This window comes from Cibotium barometz, chromosome 62 (assembly GCF_041138505.1).
Source record: "Cibotium barometz isolate CiBa-2024 chromosome 62, ASM4113850v1, whole genome shotgun sequence".
Classification (NCBI taxonomy): Eukaryota; Viridiplantae; Streptophyta; class Polypodiopsida; order Cyatheales; family Cibotiaceae; genus Cibotium; species Cibotium barometz.
In genome coordinates, this window is record NC_141107.1 from 34,793,265 (window position 1) to 34,812,490 (window position 19,226).

Below are 19,226 nucleotides of genomic sequence, written 5' to 3' on the forward strand. Positions count from 1 at the left end.
ATCAGGCTTTGCACGATCTGCAAAAGGTGCTGTGAAAAAACTGTGCCATCAAAGCTTCAGTACAACAGCTATAATATGGAATTGCAATCAGTAGCAAGAACAAATTATCCAACATGATTAGAAGCAAGCCTGCACGGTAAAGTATCCCACTGGCAGAACTTATAAGTGCCTGAGTGATAATTTCCTAGCGAGCACAAGCCCTTAACTCCTGAAATCCCTTCTTCAACCTTTAAATGCGCATGCTAGTCAAATGTGCATGTGTATGTGTGTGTTGGTATCTTCCATAATGGAGTGAAACAGGAACGGATTTCTAGGCAGTTTTCCAACCTTCAAAGCAAGCTTGTGTAGCTTGATCAACATGCATATAAACCACCCTTTGGAAATAGGTAAATGAAAAATACCTTAAATATGTTAAAACACAAATGAACTGGGCACACAGGAACAACGGAAAAAAAGGTAAACTGCATGGCATCACTTAGTATAGCTCCAAATAACACACGACGAGCATCTCTCTAGTGCATCCTTACACGTTAGCATCAGCAGTCAAACATCCTTAAAGCATTCTACTTTATCCACACGTCCATTTCACTAGCCAGAATTTCCAAGAAAAAAAATAACAATGCAAAAGTGAAGGAGTCGTATACTTGATTCAAAGCTACACATAAAAGGGGACACTATAGAGTAGAACCAGGATTCCCATGTAAGTTGAAGATGACAGGGAGTAGGGAGTGTGAGTCCAAATCTTTTGTGCATGTGCGTGACGCAAGCACGCATGTATGAGAGTGCACATATGCACAAGTGGCATGGGAGTTGGACCAAGGATCTCTCAATCACGAGCCATCTGCCCAATGTGTAAATGGCTGCACCCGTGCAAACTACACTTTGCATAAAACCTGCCTATGTTCATAGAAAATGTATTATACTTGAAATATGTGATTTCATGCTTTTCAGTAGGCCAAAACGTAAAATAATGCTTTGTCTGCCCTTAGCATGGCAAGTTTCACCTTTTGTTGGTGTGTTTGTACAAGCATGGCAAGTAAATATCATGCCTGATTAAGTACTTCTGAAAAGATTATGCTTTTACGCTTCAAAATTACGAGCCACAAAAAATTTCAGTCCAAAGCACTATTGCAGACATGCTGATCTATTCAAAACAAGCCCCTATATGCATAAAAGATAAGTTTGGGCGGATTCGAGACTGCCAACTACCACAGGCACAGCAGGAATAATTGTGCCTTATTGGTGGTTATGTGGCAGAAAATCACAGGGTTGAAAGACTCTCCTGTTTTAAATACTTCCAAGTTTGCTCAGAAACTTACACCAGAATGGTGATTGTATGCCCTAATATACCTATCAGTGCAGTGGTCACTTGGAAATAAAGTTCTCCACATTCTGAAGCCATCTTGAGTACTCCCGTTGTTCTTTGTGATACATGTAATTCAGAATATAGGTGCCAAACTCACCATTAATTCCACGAGCCTTCAAAAACTTCATAAATCCTTTCTGCACACTGCTATCGAGATCCCTGCACCCCAAAACAGTCTCTATTCATGAATACAAATTATGGAAGCTAGAACTGTAGAATAAAGCAAAGGTAAACTAGCTTAAGTGGGTTAAGACTCAGTGGTTTCCAGCTTACTCAAACTGAGGTCCCTCGTATGGAAGATCCTTTATCCCCGTGGCTACTTCTTTGTAAATCACATGTTCAATAACTGGTTCATCACCGTACGTGAGACATCGAATCTCCAAATAAGGGTCATCTCCTCCTTTGGAAATCTTCACATTCATCTGAACCAATTGCGATGGAGCACCTTCCGATTCATCCCCCTCTTCATTCGGCTCAGGGTAGGGTTGTACTTGGAACAAACAAGACACCGCGATATCTTCGTTGTTATAACTCCTATGCAAGAAAACTTCTTGTGCACCAGGCTTATCATCCATTGTGAATGGCTTGGGAGGTTGCTTGGCTTCCCTCTGCAAAACCAATGGAAAGGGCTATTGAGTAAATGAGATGATTGTTCTCACTATTGCCATCCAGCCGCCATAATCCATAAGTCATCCTGCCTAAGCATTTATACCACTTGCATGTACTTCAAGATGTTGCATGAATAGTTATCAAAATAATTAATTCAGGCTGTTTGGCAGGTCTTCTAGCGTATAAACATAGGCTTGTAAAATGAATGAGAATATTGTTTGGAAGTTTTCATCCAGATGCTTTATCAAAGATATAAAGATATAAAGATATATATGTACATGGGCATGGACAAATAACTACACATGTGCACAAGAGAATATATATATACCTAGATGAATCCAGGAACATGCCCAAAATCACCTTTTAGGAACGTGCATTTATATACTCATGGTAGTCAACCCACAAGACTATATAACTATCAACTCCATTATGCATAGTATGGACAAGATACTACGACATCCCCACTAACGTCATCAGTGCCCACCCAATAGTGGGTCTGTATCAAGATATCGCACTCCACAGAGACACACACACATAAGAGCATATATTCACACAAAGGCCTTCGTACTGAGTTTCTGTCAAACCTCTGGAGATGCAGGGCAGATGAGCAATGATCCAACAAAAAAGAAAGGAAAAACGAGAGAGAGAGAGAGAGAGAGAGAGAGAGAGAGAGAGAGAGAGTTTCTGAGACGGGTAGTGCTTACCTGGGAGACGGCGTCTGTTTGCTTCTCGTGCTCGATTTCTTCCTTGAGGATGCGAAGTAGCTCCTGGTCGCCGCCAGACGGCGTGGCTAACCAGCGGTGCTGCAGAGGAGGATGGGGGGTTGGTGGACGTGCGATGGGCAGGTGAGCGGAAGGACAGGCTGCCGGACAAGCCCGTCGTGCAAGCCCCAGAAGACCTCTGTATGCAGAGGCGCGACGTAGCAGCTGCGCCGTCGCCATGGATCTCTTCTCCCTTTGTGTGCACGGCAGTTAAACCCCGGGCTTCTTCAAAGATACTTGCAAACTCTGGTTTCAAAATCCCTAAAGTATATGGATTTAAAATTTTAAATACCTTCAAATTTCCTAAAATTAGCAATTTACAGATATTGAAAGATCTATGCAATTTTTGGATAAGGGACACTTATATTTGGTGGAGACAATGGGCATCAAAGATGGGTTGGCCTTAATCACCACACGAATAACTACATAAAGAACAATTTTTCCCTACACAACAAAATTTTTAGTCAATGTCTAAAAGTAATCACACCTTGATTAGTTTAGTAGCATCCACCACATTTTTAATCAACACCACCATCATAAGCCATATTCCAAGGTTTTGCCCAAGTCATTTTTAGGAATGCCAACATAAGATATTTTAACATGGATATATCATTTTGAGAATGTCAACTTTTATCATAATTGGTTGGATGCATGCCATGAAGGTAGAACAAATCTTGAAGGAATGTCAACTTTTGAGAATGTCAACTTTTATCATAATTGGTTGGATGCATGCCATGAAGGTAGAACAAATCTTGAAGGAATCGTTGCCACCTAGTATTTCCCATAGTCAAAAGTATAAGGCATAGTGGGAAAACCTTAACGTAAAGATATTACTCTCTTGATTTTTTTCACACAAAAACCTTAATTCATTAAAACCACAACATTTGGTTGAAGAGTGGAGAGAGGGAGGGGGAAGAGAGAGAGAGAGAGAGAGAGAGAGAGAGAGAGAGTGGAGAGAGAAAGAGAGAGAGAGAGAGAGAGAGAGTGGAGAGAGAAAGGAGAGAGAATGGTTGATGAGGGGGGAGAGAGAGAGGAGAGTGGAGTGAGGGTTGGATTGTGCTGGGTTGGGCTGGGAGGAAGGAGGGAGGATGAGGGGACAAGAGAGAGAGTGGATGTCAAAAAAGCTTGCTCTAAAACCATCCCCATATATCATAATGTGTATATGTACAAATTAGTATATAAAATGTGTGAACCTCAAAATGGTATTAACATGTTCCCCGTTCTGAGGTAGATATTGTGTCCTAAGAAGCTAGATTGACCTCAACTTGTGGTCCTTCCAGATGCCTATGTAAAAATCCTTATGCATCTTGATGTTCCTTGTCACCTTTGGAAGAAGTGATATGGGGTATGTGATGTATTGGAAATACAATAGTATGCCCTTAATGTTTGGGCTAATGTTGAGGTTGAAGTTTAGGTTTGGCACCAATTCTCAGTTGTTGATTTATGAGAAGCACCATAAGCTTGAAGAATGATGTCTTTTTGGTTCACGAATTCTTTTGTATCTGTAATGGCCTCTTTACCCTTCCTAAAGTAGGCAACCTTACCATTTTGGGCAAGTTTCTTATGGATTTCCCATAGGATTAGCATTGAAATCTATTTGCTTAATTGTGTCTGTGGTGATACTTAAGTGAACTCTTGGCAACTTCTTCTGAACCTATTTCTTATGTGGGTCCACACATGGTGGTTTGCTTGATATAACAATCTTGAGTTGAAGAGGATGTTTTGGTGCCCTTTGTTGGAATTAGGGTTGCAGGAAAGCACACAAAGCTTGGAGAAGAAGAAGCAAGAATGCACACAACACACAGTGTATAAGATTGTGTCAATGTACAAAAGATAAGTTAGCCCTAGTATGATGGGCGTATATACAAGCCGGGGGAAAAAACCTCCTAAAGAGGGAAAAAGTGCCCCGGCGGTCCTAAGTGTGTTCACACACATCACTGCCTATGTATATGGCAACAAATCCCCCCTGGGAGTGATGGTGTGAACGAGAGCTGGCACTCATGTATAGGGGAGTGCCATGCCCGAAGTAGATCAATCCACAAAGGGGAGCAAGCCCAAAGCTTTGTGGAAAGCTTCGAACTTCAAGCTGATCTCTCCTACTGAGAGTCTCTCCCTAACATAGTGATAATGCACCTCAATGTGCTTTGTGCGAGCATGAAAAACTGGGTTTCTCGCAACTGCCAATGCGCTCTGACTGTCAGTGTAGATAGAGGTGGCAGACTCCTGTCCAACACCCAAATCAGCCTAAGCCGTCTGAGCCACACACACTCAACCGTAGCTGTGAAAGCTGCCATGTACTCAGCTTCACAACTCGAAGTGGCCACAGTAGGTTGCTTCTTGCTCAACCAAGATATGCATGAGCTACCGAGCATGAAACAAAAACCACTTGTGGACACTCTTGTGTCATAGGAACCAGCCCAATCTGAGTCCGAAAAAGCATGCAAATCTGGCGGCAACGATCCCCCCTTGGGATAAAACAACCCAAGATGTATGGTGCCACTCAAGTAGCGAAAGATGCGTTTAACTGCCTTCCAATGCTGAGACCCCGGGCTATGCATAAACCTGCTCACATGTGAGACTGCAAACTGAATGTCCGGCCTCGTAATGCATACATAAATGAGGTAACCAACAGCTGTCTGATAGAGTGTGACATCAAAGTGATCTCCAACATCATGAAGACTCAACTTCAAACCTATCTCCATTGGAGTAGCAATAGGCTTGCAGTCTTCAAGGCCAAATCTCCGCAACAATGTCTCAATATACTTTGTCTGACACAAAGCAATACCTCCATCACACTGCTTAAATTGTATCCCCAAATAATGATGCAAATGCCCCAAATCTGACATCTCAAAAGAGGCATTCAAATCAGCCTTAAAATCAGCAATATGACTCTCATTTGGTCCTGTGAGCAGCATGTCATCGACATAGAGAGCAATGATTAGATGTACACCATCCACACGTTTAACATACAAAGTGCTTTCTATTGGACTATTCTGAAACCCATGTGCAGTCAAATATGCATGTATCTTTTCATACCAAGCTCGTGGAGCTTGCTTTAAACCATATAAAGCCTTTTTCAACCTGCACACTTTGTTTTCCTGCCCTCTTTGAACAAAACCACGAGGCTGCGATACATACACCTCCTCATGCAAATCTCCATTCAAGAATGCAGTCTTTATGTCCAGCTGATGTACATTCCAACCATTATGAGCTGCCAATGCACAAATGCTACGAATGGTAGTCATACGACAAGTGGGAGCAAAGGTCTCATCAAAATCAATGCCCTTTTCTTGAGCATAACCCTTTGCAACAAGCCTAGCCTTATAGCGATCAACACTGCCATCTGGCTTTCGTTTCAACTTAAAAACCCACTTACATCCAATGGCCTTTTTACCAATAGGCAAATCACACAAAGACCATGTACCATTCTTCATTATAGCATCATATTCACTTTGCATTGCAGCCAACCAATTTTCTGATTTTTGTGCCTCATCAAATGAAAGAGGTTCTTCCTCTTCACACATACTAGACACAGCCAAAGCATAACAATCTGATGCATAAGAGGCATGCTGAAAACCTAAACGAGTACGACTAGATATAGGTGCATCAATTTTACTATCACGCAAGGTTTGCACCAGCCATTTAGGCATACCTCTAGCCTGCTCATTTTCAGCCCTATCCTCATGAATTACATCCTGTAAATCTGCATTAGAAATAGGCTGATCTATGATGCCGTTTGAAATCTGCAAAGGCTGAATATTTGCCTCATTAGGACTTACATTTGAATTTCCACCTGTAAATAGAGGCAACAATGTATTAAACACATCCCGTGAGCTCACACCTGTCTCTTTGGTACATGATAACAAAGGCTGTACAGCATCTTCCACAAAAACAACATCTCGACTAATCAAGATACGCTTTGACTGCGGATGATACAATCTGTAACCCTTGCTCTCAGCACTGTAACCAACAAAAATGCATTTGACAGCCTTATCATCCAATTTTCTGTGTTGTTGCACAGGCACTACAGCATAGGCCAAGCAACTAAAGACACGCAAGTGACCAATAGAAGGCTTCCTGCCATGCCAAGCTTCGTATGGAGTAATAGACTGCAAGGCCTTAGTGGGACACCTGTTGAGTACATATGCAGCACACATGACAGCCTCAAGCCAAAACGCATGTGGCAAAGCTTGGCTCTTGACCATACATCGTGCCATCTCCATAAGTGACATGTTCTTCCTCTCTCAGCAACACCATTTTGCTGAGGGGTATACGGCACTGTACATTGGTGTTTTATCCCACGACTAGCTAGAAATGCATCAAACTCTTTAGACATGTACTCCCCCCTCGATCAGAACGAAGGGTGCCCACAGTACAATTGGATACATTTTCAACCATAAGCATAAACTTTTTGAAGCACAAAACACTTCGGACTTTGCCTTCAGTGGATATACCCATGTATGCCTTGAGTAATCATCAATGAAAGTCACGAAGTACAAGAGTTTACCAAATGACGGAGTTTGCATAGGCCCACATACATCAACTATGTACAAGCTGCAATTTGCGAGTGGCCCGCACAGAACCATCCTTTGGAAACGCAGAACGCTGCATTTTGCCCAAAATACAGCCTTCACAAACATGTTTCAATGGTGCCTCAAGAGGGGGCAATGAAGCAACCATATCAAATTTCTGCAAATGCAGCAAAATAGCAAAGTTTAGATGACCAAAACGAGCATGCCATAGTTTTGCATCTGAAACTGCCTTTTCATCAGAAACTGCATTTGCTGAATCTTCCACACATTTGTCATAAGAATTGAGCCTATACAGCCCACGAAACAAGGTGCCAGATACAATAATCGTATCACCAGAAGTCAAATCATGAACAGTACATCTGTCATCCACAAATTTGACTACAAATCCAAGTCTAGCAAGCGCAGAGACAAACAATAGATTCTTCTTTATCCCTGGCACATACAAAGCATCTGAAAGTGTGAAAGCGTTGCCATTTACAGCAGTAAGCATAATTTTACCAATGCCCTTCACTGGGTAAGAAGCATTATTGGCACATGTGACAGTATTCCCATTAGGGACAGCCTCAAGAGAAGTGAACATATCACGATGCGAGGTAATGTGCTTTGTAGCACCACTGTCAAAATACCATACATGAGAGTCAACAGAAACTGCCAAACATGCATCATGTACAGATGGGTCATACTGGAAATACACGCTAAACGCCCATTCTGTATCCTACACAACATTTGCAGAATCTGCATTTGTAGAAGCATCCGCTATTGTGGCTGCATTTGACTCTTTCTTCTTTGCCTCTTTAGCCTTTAGCTTAGGGCAATTCTTAATGACATGATCTTTTGCCTTACAATAGTTGCACCTGGTCTTTTTCTTGCCTTTATCAAGAGCCTTCTCAGACTTATTATTGCTACCTGTGGAAGGAGAAGAAGTTGCAGACCTACTAATAGGAGAAGAAACAGTGGAAGGGGCTGCCTTATCACTTCTGCTCTGCTGGGCAGCAATAAATGCTTGATCAACTGCACGCTGCCTAGCCCTGTTTTGCCTGGACTGCGCTTCTTGCAAGAGCTTGTGACTAAAGTATCATACTTGACAGCATCAGGTCTGTCCTCATTAAGAAGTCTCCACGTGGAAGCAAAAGTCTGATATGTCTCAGGTAAAGCATCAAGAACAGTCTGCACAAGAGAATGATCAGGAATAATCTCACCTGCAGAAATCAACTGTTCTTTGAGATCTTTAATCTCAGCAAGAAAAACATTCATGTCATCATCTTCCTACATAATCTTCAATTCTAGCTCTTTACGCAGGTAAGCGATTTTTATCTCGTTACGACCTGCATACAAACCAGCTAGAATATCCCAAGCCTGTTTTGCTGTTTTAGCTGAACGAATATGTGGGGTGATGTTACATTTGACAGAAAGTGCAATCAAGGCATGAGCCTGCGTATCTTTACCATCCCAACGAGCTTGTTCAGCAGTGGGTAAAACAGCAGCAACAGTAGAGCTGCTAGAACCTGCAACATCCTCAACAGATCCTACATCCACAGAACCTGGACGTACATCCATACCCTGCACAATGTTCCACACTCCTTTTGCAACCAAAAGATGCTGCATCATGTATGCCCAAAGTGGGTAGTTGCTGTCTCCATCCAATTTGTCATCAGCAGATAACATGCGAAATACATCATTGTTGTTATCAGCCATGGCCATTGTTGTTATCAGCCATGGCCATTGACTGAAACTGATCCAAAAGCTACCTGTAATGAAGCAAAGACTGAATAGAAGACAACTTGTGCTATGTAGCACGGTCCACAATAGAACACGTATGCCTGTTTTGCAGAAAACTGCACTGTCAAAATTTCTGCAGAAAATGACGAAAACACCTGTGCAGAACTTGAAATGCAAAAACGGAGCCCGAAACGACCTCAGATGCAAATTTTGAGAACGCCAAGCCCTATGGGCTTAGTTGTAGAGTATAGGGACTTGCAAGCGCTCGTGAAAACTCACCTCAATCGGAGAACATGAGTTGGAGGGTGCTGGCGGCATAGCCCTAGGAGCCGATGCCTGCTCTGATACCAATTGTTGGAATTAGGGTTGCAGGAAAGCACACAAAGCTTGGAGAAGAAGAAGCAAGAATGCACACAACACACAGTGTATAAGATTGTGTCAATGTACAAAAGATAAGTTAGCCCTAGTATGATGGGCGTATATACAAGCCGAGGGAAAAAACCTCCTAAAGAGGGAAAAAGTGCCCCGACGGTCCTAAGTGTGTTCACACACATCATTGCCTATGTATATGGCAACACCCTTTTATGTCTTAGATGGATATCCATAAATTGTGCTTTCCTTAATAAAAGCCTTGAGCTTGAAGAGGATTTGTTGTACCCTTTTTATTGCTTAATGCAACAAGATTCAGCCTTAAATTGCTTCTACTTTGTGAGATTGGTTAACCTATTATGTGGTTTGCAAGCTTGAGCTTTAAGCAAATAAACCATGGGTTATGTTAAGAGTAACCTTAATCAAGCCCACTCTAACCATTATTGAGGTGCTAGCTTGATGCATCGTTTGTTTCTCCTAGACAGCATTTATTAGCCTTATGTGATGGTGGTCTAGATTTCAGTGCAACCATAAATTCTTAGAATGCTAAGTAATGGTGGTGCCTTTGTTAAAGAGGTTATGGATGTTCTCATGGTTATCGAGGAGAGTCCATGGTGATGTTTTCATGTTGACGGTGGGAGTGATTGTCGATGAGCATTCCATTATAGTTAGAGAGGCTATTTAAGATTAGTAATTTTCTTCATATAATGGAAATTGTTAATGTTGACTTGAGTTGGAATGGAAGTAATTTTTCCCATATGATGGAAATTTGTTAATGTTGACAAAGAGGTGCTGGTTCCACTTTATGACATTATTGTCTTGTTATTTCTTTGACCCTTAGATTGAATGTAATAATCTTCTTTGTGGTGGTTGAGGTAGCATTGAATAGATCCAATCCATCCTTGCCCAAAGAATTATTGTGTCTTGGATAGCACTAACATCAATCTCAAAATGTCTAACATGCTAGAGAGTATAGCCAATGTATGTTATGTGTTGAAAAACTCCAATACATGCTTTAACTTCCCAGTTTAATGAAACGTTATCCTTTTGTAGACAATGGCAAACCTTTGGCATTAATTCATAACATTTGACAAACTGTTACGTCATAGAGTGCATGCCACCAAAGTCCATCCTCCTGGAGAACCTTACGGCGGCGGGTAGTCGTGTCCCTAATGAAATTTCCTCCACCTATGCTAGAATGGTCTTGCTCAAGAACAGTGATGAATTCACCTTCATGAATGTATTTCCTCACATGATGCCATCTTGACCCTTCTTGTAAAGCATTCCCGCTTCATAGGGTGACCACCTTCCTAATGAGGCATCTAGCTTTATCCTTTTTGATGGGTTGGTCAATAAAAAATCCATTGGCTAGGTGATATCTTCACTTCATTCCAGTCAATGTGGAACAATGGCGCATCGAGAAGATCATATTCCACTCCTAATTAGATCCCAATTGGGGGATCTTAGTATGGGTGTGGTTGCTAAAACCTTCTTCAAATTTTTATACATTTGCATTCATCTATCCATTTGAACAGATACATAGGTAGCATATATGGCAGATAAGAAGATGAATCTTCTTGTATGCCATATATATATTTTAGAAGATGAATCTTCTAAAATATCCTACAGTCCCATGAATCTCTACACCCCCTTAATAGTTGGTGGTATGATCACTTGCATCTTGTTCTCATTTGTTAAGATACCATTCGTGGGGAGACAATGTGTCTAAGGATGAAATCATGTTTAACTTAAAAAATTGGCAGAAAGATGAGCAAGATTCTCCTTCCACTTGGAATGCACACATATTTCATCAATGAATATCTCCAAGATCTTTCAAAGGAGTTCCTTGAAGGTTATACACATTAGGTGTTAGAAGGTGGTGGGGGCATTGGTCAAGCTGAATGGCATGATGTGATATGCATAGGTTTCCCATTTTGTAGCAAATGCCATCATGTATTGGTCAGCTAGGTCATCACTTGGTTGGCTAGAGAAGTCATCTAAGAACGGCATGATGTGATATGCATAGGTTTCCCATTTTGTAGCAAATGCCATCATGTATTGGCCAGCTAGGTCATCACTTGGTTGGCTAGAGAAGTCATCTAAGAACCTCTAGGTGACTCTTTCAAGCATAGATCTATGTAGGAAAAGGGCTAGTGTGATTGTGAACTGTGGCGGCATTAACCTTTTTAAGGTTAACACAAACTCTAATAATTTTGTTCTTTTTAAGAACGATCACTATATCTATAAGATTCCTCCCTCCACATTTTGAGGTGTAAAGGTGTAAGAACCTCCCCTTCTGTTCTTGAAATTATTCCCCTCTTTGAAACAGAAGAAAGATCTTGTTTACCCTGTTTTGGCCTAGAGAGAGAAAGTCTAGAGAGAGATAGTGCTAAATTGCGATATCTTTGGATATAAAAATCCTCCTAGTGTCTAAAATGGATTCCCCTAAAACAGAAATTCAAAAAGAACTTTCCAATGTGCATTTGGAATTAATTGAAAATGTGTATAAAGGACCTTAACCTAAGGGTCTACATTTTCAGAAATTTTTGGATTATGGTCTAATTAAGGTTCCAATGGATCAATTGGATTAATCCAAGTGTTGGAAAGAGATAAATCCAAAGAATAAAAGAAAATGCCCAAAAATGAGTAAATGCTCACATAAGATGAAGAGTTGACTGAGTACAAGGTTTATTAGTTAAAAACTATGAGATATTACTAAAAAAATGAGATATTTTGGAATAATGATGCATTTTTGACACCTTGGTAAGGAGAGGGGGACTCTTGAGTTAGATGCCTATTTCACACATGTGGAAGGGTTTTTAATTCAAAAACATTGTGATATTTTTATCTCTCCTCTCTCCTGGATCAAACCAAATCAAAAAGGGAGCCAAACTGGTCCAAATCTTATCCAAATTGAGTCAAACTGAACCAAGAAAATTCTAGAACCGAGTTGGACTTGGTTAGTGGCCTCCCTTACCTATAAATAGATCCTTGGTCTTTTGTAAAAAAATCTGTGAACTATACCATGCCAGTATTACATTAAAATAATGATATTTTCTATTATTCCTTAAAAATCCTCTACTTTTGGAGAGATTGGAGCTTCTCTCTCTCTTCAATAATTCTTGGAGCTTTCTTCTCAACATACTAAACCAATTGATTGGTTGGGGGCTTCCTTCTAAGATAAAGAAGCAAGCCAAACCTAAAGGTAAGAAGAATTTCATGGTTTTTGATTATATTCTCAATGATTTCACTTCTCAACCCCTCTCAAGCTTGAGAAGTTTTTAATTAATTATTTTTAATACAAATCAAGCTTTTCCTAAGAATTGTAATGAATAATTTAAAAAAAGTTAATCTTTATGCTTAATTAGAATGCTTTTTATGTATATCTCTCTCTCCTAAAAGAAGTAGTCATTCCTATGACTAATTCTTTAGCAAATGAATGCTTCTCATTGATAAATTCTTAATTCAAAACCAAACTCTAGGCTTGTGAAGCTAGAGGTTAAGAAAATGACTTTTTAATGCTTTTATGATAATAAAATTATGGTAAATTTGTATAAGTAGTTAAAAAACTACTTTAAGTGATTCTAAATGTAAAAGAGATATTCCTATCATTTTGGGAAAAGAAGAATAGTAGAAATGGCCTAATCTAGTAGATTAATCATAATTCAGATTGTGATTATGATGACTAAATTTATATTTTAATTCCATAAATTGGATTTAAGTTTATGGATAGATCTTCTATCATAATTATATTGCAATGTCTTATTCTTTTTAGAAAAAATTAAAAATTATCAATAATAGCAGCGAAGCTATGGCTAAATTTATGTTTTAATTCCATAAATTGGATTTAAGTTTATGGATAGATCTTCTATCATAATTATATTGCAATGTCTTATTCTTTTTAGAAAAAAATAAAAATTATCAGTAATAGCAGCGAAGCTATGGTAAAATTTTTAGAAAATAATACATATCTTATTGCATAATGCTAAAAGAGGACTTCCTACCATATTCTAGGATTGAATATACTATGCTAAAAGAATGATTTTCATCATATTCATGGGAAACATTTAGTGTTTATGCATAAATAATTGATTAAAGAAAAGAGAAATTTTTGGTAATTTTATTTTTATGCAAAAAGAGAAATTTCCATGATGATGGAGATCCATGTAATTAAATGGAAAAAGATAAATTTTGGTATATTAAAATAATGGATAATTTTATTTAATTTAAGAGAAATTTTAGATAAATTTATTTTATGTATGAGAAATTTTTAAATGATAAAAGAGGAATTCCCATGATATTTGGAATAAAGAGGAATTCCCATGACATTTGGAATTCAATCATTTAAATGCAAAAAGAGGAATTCCCATGATATTTGATATCCAAGAAATTAAATGGTAAAAGAGGAATTTTTAGCATAATTCAAATTATGAATATTTATCAAAAGTGGAATTTTGAGCGTTATTAATTTTATTGAGAAATATGGGTAGAATTGATTTTTGTAAATCCCATGAATCTTTTACTTAAAAAGGAGAATATTGAATATATTTCACTTGAGAAATTTGAGAAAGAATATGAAAACATCTGTCCGAGAAAAAGTACCTTTAACTAGGTCAAGCAATTGGCAGAAATTAGAAAAGTCTTATCGACATCGAAAATAGAAAATGTTACTAAATGTGAATAGATGTGAATGCGATGTGATAAGATGTGAGTGGATGTGAAGAAGATGTGAATGCGATGTGATAAGATGTGAGTGGATGTGATAAGATGTGGTGTGATGTAAATGAATGTGGATGGGATGTGAGGTGATGTAAATGGATTTGGATGGGATGTGAGGTGATGTAAATGGATGTGGATGTGAATGAAGAGATGAGAATGAGATGTGAGGATATGTGAAAGGATGTGATGTGATGTAAATGGATGCGGATATGGATGTGATAAGATGTGGTGTGATGTAAATGAATGTGGATGTGGATGTGATAAGATGTGATAAGATGTGGTGTGATGTAAATGAATGTGGATGGGATGTGAGGTGATGTAAATGGATGTGGATGGGATGTGAGGTGATGTAAATGGATGTGGATGTGAATGAAGAGATGAGAATGAGATGTGAGGATATGTGAAAGGATGTGATGTGATGTAAATGGATGCGGATATGGATGTGATAAGATGTGGTGTGATGTAAATGAATGTGGATGTGGATGTGATAAGATGTGATGTGATATAAATGGATGTGGATGAGATGTGATGTGATGTAAAGGGATGTGGATGTGGATGTGATGAAATGTGGATAAAATGTGATGTGATGTAAATATATGTGGATGTGAATGTGAAGAGATGTGATGATATGTGAATGGGTGTGATTTGATGTAAATGGATGAGAGTGAGATGTGAAGTCATAGATGTGCATGTGGATGAATGGATAGATGTGGATAGATGTGCATGTGAGTGAATGGATGGATGTGAGTAGATGTGCATGTGAATGAATGGATGGATGTGAATAGATGTGCAAATGGATGAACGAGATGAGATGTGAATGGGTGTGATGAGATATAGATAGATGTGGATGTGATGTAATGTGGATGGAATGAATGAGATGTGATGTGGATGAGATGTGGACGGGATGGAATGTGGATGGAATGAATGAGATGTAATGTGGATAGATGTGAACGTGATGTAATGTGGATGGAATGAATGAGATGTAATGTGGATAGAATGTGAACGTGATGTAATGTGGATGGAATGAATGAGATGTAATGTGGATGGAATGAATGTGATGTAATGTGGATAGATGTGAACGTGATGTAATGTGGATAGAATGTATGTGATGTGATGGGGATGCAATGAATGTGATGATATTTGAATGGATGCGATGTGATGTGAATGTGATATGATGATATGTGAATGGATGTGGATGGAATGTATGTGATGTGATGTGGATGTAATGAATGTGATGGATGTGAATGGATGCGATGAGATGTGAATGGATGTGGATGGAATGTATGTGATGTGATGTGGATGTAATGAATGTGATGGATGTGAATGGATGTGATGAGATGTGAATGTGACGTGATGTAAATAGATGTGAATGGATGAGATGTGATGCGAATGGATGTGATGTGATGTGATGTGGGTCGGGGTAGATGTGAATGGATGAGATGTGATGTGGATCGGCGGAGGTAGATGTGAATGGATGAGATGTGATGCGAATGGATGTGATGGGGATCGGGGTAGATGTGAATGGATGAGATGTGATGTAAACGGATGTGATGTGATATGACGTGGATAGGGGTAGATGTGAATGGATGAGATGTGATGAGGATAGAGGGTAGATGTGATGAGATGTAATATGATGTGATTGGATGAGAATGGATGAAGGATGATGGGAATAGATATGACTGGATGTGGAATAAGCAAAGTGAATTGATTTAGAAGAATGTGGGATAACGAGAAATGATGTAGAACAATGTGGAACGATGAGAGTTCGTTAGAAACTATTATTTATAGCCTATTTTTAAATGACTATTTTATGTCAAGGATGTTAGGAAAGCATTTTGACCATCTTATGAATGAGGTCGTGGAGATCTATGTGATAAATTTGCAACAGCTGACGGAGAGTCAATGGAGGATGTCTCGTGTAGCAAGGTTGACCGAGGTCTTGACCAAGCTCGGTTCGATTTAAATGGTGAGCTTCCGGTATGGTGGATGAGGGACCAAGGAAGTGGCCTATGAGTGAAGCGCTAGGTGACTTGTGAAGGAGCCTAAAGGGTGCCGACCATACGGTGCTCGGGCTCTGGGTCGTTGAAGATACCCATGCGTGCGTCGAGGAAGAAAATGGAACAAGGTGTTAGAGTTGTCGAGGGAAGTTTTTTCGGGTTCGCGGTTTTGGAAGAACCGAGGGATTAGTCTCTTGTCCGAATATCTGTGGGCGAGGCCCCGAGTGAGAGGCTCTGTCCTGTGCAAGAAGTGTTACTTCCGCTGCTAGCACCCCCGATTTCGTTGCGCGGAGGGGGCACGGATCTTTCAATATTAGTGATACCCACTCAGCGTGCTTGATTTCATACAAAAATGTCACGTCAAGATAAGTTTATCTAACTCTTCTTTGACCATTTGACCATAGTTGGGATTCATGTGATACACTCTCTATTTGGATGGTTTCATGCTTTTATGCAAAGCGATGGTATGTTTTCACCACTTTTGGAGGAATTTCCTTTATGTGAGCATATTTGCATGTGAACGCATCTTGAAATTCATACATAAAGCCCGCATCGATGAGCTTATCTGGATCTTCTTTGACAATTTGACCATACTTGGGATTCACCTGATACGCTCTTTTGTTTAGATGGAGTCGCATGACTTCATGCAGAGGGATGGTGTGTTTCACCACATTCCCTTGTATTTTCTTATAAACACATCCTGAAATTCCTTGAGCAAGGCTATCAATTCTCCCTCTTGTTCAGGGGTGTATTCCCTTCATGTTAGTGTATTTCCATGTGAACATATCCTAAAATTCCTTGAGCAAGGCTATCAATTCTCCCTTTTACTAAGGGGTGAGGTCTTTGGTGATGAACATTGGCTTGGGTTCTTCACCTGGGCCACCAAAATTTATTTACTTAACCTAAATGGGACCATTATCATATGAAGCATGTGGCTCACTGTGCTTGTGCTTCTTTGAGCGTTCTCACTATGTACCACTCAGTTCTTGATGTTGTAGGACTTAAAATTCTCAGGCACTTGTCTCATATCTTCCTCTTGAGGCTCGATGAGCTATTTGAGTTTTGCTTCCTTCTCTTCCTTGTTGGCCTTGACCTTCTTGTGCTTTGCATCTAGTATCTTGCTAGAGCTTGGCTTACTTGGAGTTTGTGGGCTCATCATCACTTTTATAGACCATTGTATTGGTCTAAATAGTGACCTTGTTGAGGTGAGGTTTCATGAAAATCCATGGCATCAAGATAGCAAAGCCAGTAAAGATCTGTCTCCATGGGGAGAAGATACTTCTTAGGATTTCTATGCGATTTTTTCCTTTTTGTTCGGGTGACTATGGGCAATATAGAAGTTGATCCTTCTATGGAGGAGTCCTCACTAGATGAATGACTAGCTACTCTTGGTTAGAAATCATTGTTAGCTCCCAAAAGGGACGCTGCACTAAGCATGAATAGGGAGGCAATTTTTGTCTTGTTTAGTTTGTGCAAATATTGTTCCAAGTTTTTGTGGAAGTGTGTCCATAGTTGCCAAGACATGGACCCAATTCTCAAAGTCGTCAAACTTGAGGTTCATTCTCTTAATTCTCATCTTCACTATCCCAACAACTTGTTACAACATTTACACATTGACTAAAGTAGTTTAGACAGTTGTATTAGACTCATTGTTGAGAATGCCTCGACCCATGGGATGAGTATTCCATGTCTTCAGGTTTATCTTCAAGGACTGGTTGCCTTTGTGTATATAAATGTGATTGCCTTTCCTAATCATGCACCAGCCTTGCTTCTCACATGTAAGGCCTTCCGAGGATCATCGTATATGTGACCCTCTTCTCTCAAAATCCATCACCACAAATGTGTGGTGGAAAATTAATTTGAAGGTCTTGATTTTTGTATCTTGCAAGATATGCCTAAAGTTTAGTGGTGTTATCATTGTTGGTAAGTTTCACTATGAGACTTGTGTCTACGAGAGTGGCGGGGCCTTCCCAAGCCTCCCAACAATATTTGGTGATTATGCCGACCCTAGAATAATCACCAGTATCACCACCCAAGATTACGGAGACTGTAAATAACATTTGTCACTTTTAAAATAGCGTCCTAGCTTGTTCATGGGAGCTTTTGATCGTCCTTTGTTTTTTTAATGAAGGAAGCAAGCTTAAAGAGGCATGGTTTGTTCTCCTCTCCTCCTCAACTTTAGTTCAATTATGTGGGCTCTTAAGTTCCCATTCATCTAGTTAGATAAGTCTCTCTAAAGTTACAAATTTTCTTACAAAAGAGAACTTATCAAAACTTGAATATCCAAGGAAAAGAAGACTATAAAGCGTTCTTCTCTTGTGGTAGGGTGATTCTGACACTCGTTGGGTTTATACTCACTCTAAGGTGGGTTTGGACTTGCTAATGTGTGTGCAGTGATCCTTAGGAGGAGGCAATTTCTCTTGTGGTAGGGTGATTCTGACACTCGTTGGGTTTATACTCACTCTAAGGTGGGTTTGGACTTGCTAATGTGTGTGCAGTGATCCTTAGGAGGAGGCAATTTCTCTGAAGGGGACGAGATAAAGTCATCTCCGATCTCGTTGGAGAAAATATTGTGTTGGCTATGGTGACCCATGGAAGGCCAAATTTCACCTCCCACTCATCACTGCATCTAGTAGTGTGGGGCTTGGTTGGATTAGTTACAGAGGTAGAGACTAGGGAACTGGTTTTGTCCAACCTCTTGAGAATAGTTATGGGTTTATTTGATGCCTTAGGAAAACTTTGAAGTTCCCTCACCATTTCTATGATTAGTTTTGGGATAGGGTCTAGGATATGCTGAGGTGGGGTGAGTGTGGTGGTTTGTAGTTGACCACTTACTTTAGCATTGGCTCTAGTTTAGCATGTACCTTCCTCAAAAGCTCTTAGACTTCTCTCGGACTTACTTCATTCTCTCTTTCTCCAACATGGGGTTGGGGTACCCCTTGAGTTTCTTTGGAAGGATTTTATAGTCCATGGCTTTATTCTTCTTAGGAAGAGCAGGTTTTAGCATGAGATCAAAGCATTGGAGCTCTCATCCAAACCAATTTTAATGATCACGTCATTTTTTCCCTTGATAAAATTGATGATCGTATGTTGTGTTCCTAGATTATTAGCCTTTTTAAAGGCTACTATAGCCTTTGGGGCTCTAGCTCTTTAG

General features: G+C 39.7%; 1 protein-coding gene across 1 annotated transcript; it reads right to left on the minus strand.

Moving 5' to 3' along the window:
- Positions 1-1,110: 1,110 nt before the first annotated feature.
- On the minus strand, positions 1,111-3,026 carry LOC147604405 (uncharacterized protein At2g39795, mitochondrial-like). The gene is made up of 3 exons (XM_086795442.1): positions 2,680-3,026; positions 1,640-1,974; positions 1,111-1,525 (listed from the first exon to the last, which is right to left on the minus strand). Exons 1-3 carry the CDS (start codon positions 2,914-2,916, stop codon positions 1,366-1,368), a joined length of 732 nt encoding a protein of 243 aa, XP_086651568.1. The 5' UTR covers positions 2,917-3,026; the 3' UTR covers positions 1,111-1,365.
- Positions 3,027-19,226: the final 16,200 nt, after the last annotated feature.